The 4,094-nt window shown below is 43.7% G+C and overlaps 1 protein-coding gene across 1 annotated transcript; it reads left to right on the forward strand.

The window, feature by feature from the left end:
• The first annotated feature begins 2,841 nt into the window (after positions 1-2,841).
• Positions 2,842-3,789, forward strand: LOC101970811 (vomeronasal type-1 receptor 4). The gene has a single exon (XM_005341786.4). The coding sequence runs from the start codon at positions 2,842-2,844 to the stop codon at positions 3,787-3,789; it is 948 nt and encodes a 315-aa protein (XP_005341843.2).
• The last annotated feature ends 305 nt before the right edge of the window (positions 3,790-4,094 follow it).

Below are 4,094 nucleotides of genomic sequence, written 5' to 3' on the forward strand. Positions count from 1 at the left end.
AATTTCTCTGTGGGCCTCTCCTGGTTCTCAGGATAGAAGATGGCAGGACTCTGTGTGAGAGGGTCAGATGACAAGGTGAGTTTGAAAGACCGAGACAAGCTGGGGCCAGTCTTCTCTTTCATTACAACCCTCTTGAGAACTAGTCAGATCCCATGAGATTTGCAAATTGGCAAAACCCAGTGACCTGTCTCCACCAGGCCTCACCACCTCCTAATATGGCCACACTGGACACCAAGCTTCCAAGACAAAATCCCTGGTGGACAAACCTCAGGCACATTGGATACTTACAGAAATGCTAGATCTGGCCTGAGAGGCCATCTGGTTCTGCCACTGTCTTTGGGGAGCAACCATTTAGAACCTGCTCCAGTCCTTTTGTGGATGTTGGTCTGTTTCTCCTCCTGTCAGGATTGGGTGTCAGTATTGGGAGAATAGATGTATCCACACTAGAGAACATCAGTTACAATTAGATTGAGCGAATGAGTCCAATTAACTGATTCTCATTTGTGCAGAGGAATCCAGTGACTTCCAAGGTGAACAACTAGCACCACATTCTTCCTTTTCCTGGTTCCTGTGTTAATATCCTTCCTATAGGTTTCTCTCTCTCCATTTCTCTGATGATACCTTCAATGATGCTGCCACTTGTTGAAATGAAGAACAGGAACCAACTAGACTTGTGGTAGAAACTTCTCAGGGAAACAAGGAATGCAATGGGACGTGCACAGCTCACTGCCAGTCCTTCACATGACAGGCCTCAGTACTTTCTGTTCCCTCCAGGGACCAAACACTCCAGGGTCCCCTTAAGACATGTTATGAAGAAACCTATTGTTGTTTTTGCTACGTGTCACCTGGGTAGAGAGTTTTCAGCAGTGTCCTCAGGTCCCCAGCCTGCATGCCCATTGCTGCTACAGGCACAGTGATAATTGCAGGTCTCAGGGGAGGTGAGGTCACAGAGTCACAGACCCATATCTCAGGATGTGCCCACCTCCCTGCAGCACATCTACTGGTTACAGAGCTCTGTTCACTATGATCATTATCCTGGTAAAGAGAAAGAGCCTGAGGAGTAATGCACAATCAGTGTGAGAGCAGCATCTGGGAGGGAAGACCAAGCTCAGGAGTGTGGGTAAGTGATCACATTAGAAAAGGGTGGGCTGGATGGAACCCATAGAAGCCAGAGCCACAAAGGGAGAAGAAGTGATGAAGATTGGGCTCCAGGAAGTAAAGATGAATGGTTTCTCAGCCTCAATGCCAAACCATGATGGATCCTAATTTAACTTAATGTGGTCCTCATTGACAATGACTGCTATGGTTGAATTCAAGTGAAAAGGAAATGTGATTTTTCATGAAGTACAAGGATGTTGTTTGAAATTCACTCATGCTCCGTTTCTGTTATAGGGAATTCCGCCCTAAATGTCTGTGATTTCTAGTGCTGGACCTATAGTCTCTCTCTGCCTGTTGTGTGGAGTAGGAGCAGATCACAGGAATCCTCTAGTTCTGTGCAGAGTGAGAGCTCATGGTGATGCTTTAGCAGAAGGTTGTCTCTGAATCTGAGCATGGTGCAGCCAATGGGGACAGTAATTGTACCAATCCAGAAAGCCTCAGAGTTAAGGAGAATGAGGCCATTTCTCTCTGATGTGGAAACAACAAGTATGGAAAAGTGGACATGATTATTACAGGTTTCAACACCACCTGTCAGATGTGCATCTCTATGCCTGTCCATAATATTCTGATTGTAGGGAACTCAGCATCTGGGCCAAGATTCTATAGTGGAGCAGAATGCAGTGCTAGGGGTATAGGAAATCTCTTCACTGCCTGTTCAAGTTTCTATGAACCTAAATTTCTCCAAATGATTAACTCTGTTAAATATATGAGGTCAAACGAGCTCAGAAATTCTGACACTTCAATGTTAAAATAAACATGTTTTCATACCCTCATAAGCCAGTTAGCATTCAAGGCTCCTCTTGTGATGAATTCACCCATCTCTCTTCCTTGAAATTTTTTTTAACTTGGATATTAATTAACTCATATATATTTATGTCTTTGAAAACCAGTGAATATTTTGCTTCCGCTCTAAATTCTGTCCACACATATTGATGCCTTATGTCCCAACATTGGGACCTGGCTTGGGAATGTGGCAGAATTCCTATGTTAGTTGCCATTGTAACTAACATTAACGTAACTAACATTCAAACACCCCCCCAAGTGAGGCATGCGGTAGCCGTCCTGATGGGGAGCCTGTCCTGCCTCATTGGTTGTGACACACCAGGGGACAAGGGCCTGCAGTACTAAAGTCCCCTCACTGCATCTGCAGTTATTAAACTATATAAATGTTCATTTATAACTGATATTACATGTAGAATGAACCTTTATAAGCAAGTGGAAACATTTTCCTAATAAGAACTTTAAAGTAGCACTCATTCAGAAGACACTAGCAAAACAGAAAAGCAGAAGTTTACATGAGCTGATTGGTAGAAGAACCCTGCTCACTAGCTTTAGGGAAGCTTGGTGGTTCACATAGCCTCAGCCAGTTTCAAGGCTCCTTACTGCACTGCATCAGTTATGAATTGGTGTGCCCAAGTTCTCCTGGTAATCAGCAAAGTAAAATCAGCACCTGCCTCATGTTGTGAAGATTCCAGAATCACCATGTGCTGCCTTCACAGCCGATATTTATACACACTTCATACCAGGTTCATTATAACCTGTTTTATAAAATAAAACGTTAAGTTTTCACAGTGGAACCACTGGGGAGTGAATAATTCTCGGTCTTGTTTGACAGGACATGTGCAGCCCAGGGCCCTCTTCCTCTGCAGGACCCTCTAGATGGGACAGCAGGGAACCAGCAGGATGGCAGCCAGTGATGTGGCTGTAGGCATCATCTTCCTGGCACAGACTGTGGTTGGAGCTCTGGGCAATTCCTCTCTTCTCCTCCATTACCTGGTCCTTGACTTCACTGGGTTCAAGGTAAGACACACAGACTTGATTCTTCAGCACTTGATTGTGGCCAACTTGTTAACTCTCCTGTGTAGAGGAGTTCCCCAGACAGTGGCAGCTTTTGGAATGAAAGGTTTCCTCAGTGATGCTGGATGCAAGCTGCTTTTCTATCTTCACAGGGTGGGCAGGGGTGTGTCCATTGGCAGCACCTGCCTCCTGAGTGTCTTCCAGGCAATTAAGAACAGCCCTGGATACTCCAGCTGTTCAGAGCTTAAACTAAATATTCCCAAGTATATTGGCTCCTCCATATACCTGAGCTGGATCCTGTACCTCTTCGTAAATGTTGTTTTTCTTATGTACATGACTGGGAGAAGAAGCAATAAAAACATCACAATACTAAAAGATTTTGGATACTGTTCTGGTGTTCGTCATGGCACAACCACAGACTCACTGTATGCAGCATTGCTAACCTTCCCTGATGTCCTGTGTGTGGGGCTCATGCTCTGGGCCAGCAGCTCCATGGTGCTCATCCTGCACAGGCACAAGCAAAGAATGCAGCACCTTCATAAAACCAGCTCTCTCAAGTCCTCCCCTGAGTCCAGAGCCACCAAAACCATCCTTCTTTTGGTGAGCACCTTTGTCTCTTTTTACATACTTTCCTGTATATTCCAAGTTATTTTATCTGTTTTTTATAATCCCAACTGGTTTGTGGTGAGCACGGCTGCAATCATCTCTGGGTGTTTCCCAGCTGTCAGCCCCTTTCTGCTCATGAGCAGAGACTCCAGTGCATCAAGGATCCACTCTGCCTGGGTGCAGAATTGGAAGAATGCCAGTCATATGACAAAAATATACATCATTTAGTTTTGTACATTCTCATCTCCACAGACTCTTAGTGATAAAGCAGTCACACTGTAAGTGTGCAACACACACAAACACTTTTGCTGAGTTTATTATAAGTGTGTCTCTGCATTTGACCATCATTCAGATGATGTTTATCATGCATTAAACAATATTAGAAAATTTTATGTAAGTTGTGAAAATTCAAGATTGTAAAATAATGCTCATTTGATGATGACATTGTGCTTTAATATAATGTTTATTTATTGGATGTTTGTCTTTCCATTTTAGTTGATTAAGTGGTTAAATGCCATGAATATATCTTAATT

Source organism: Ictidomys tridecemlineatus, chromosome 15 (assembly GCF_052094955.1).
Source record: "Ictidomys tridecemlineatus isolate mIctTri1 chromosome 15, mIctTri1.hap1, whole genome shotgun sequence".
In the NCBI taxonomy this organism is placed as follows: Eukaryota; Metazoa; Chordata; class Mammalia; order Rodentia; family Sciuridae; genus Ictidomys; species Ictidomys tridecemlineatus.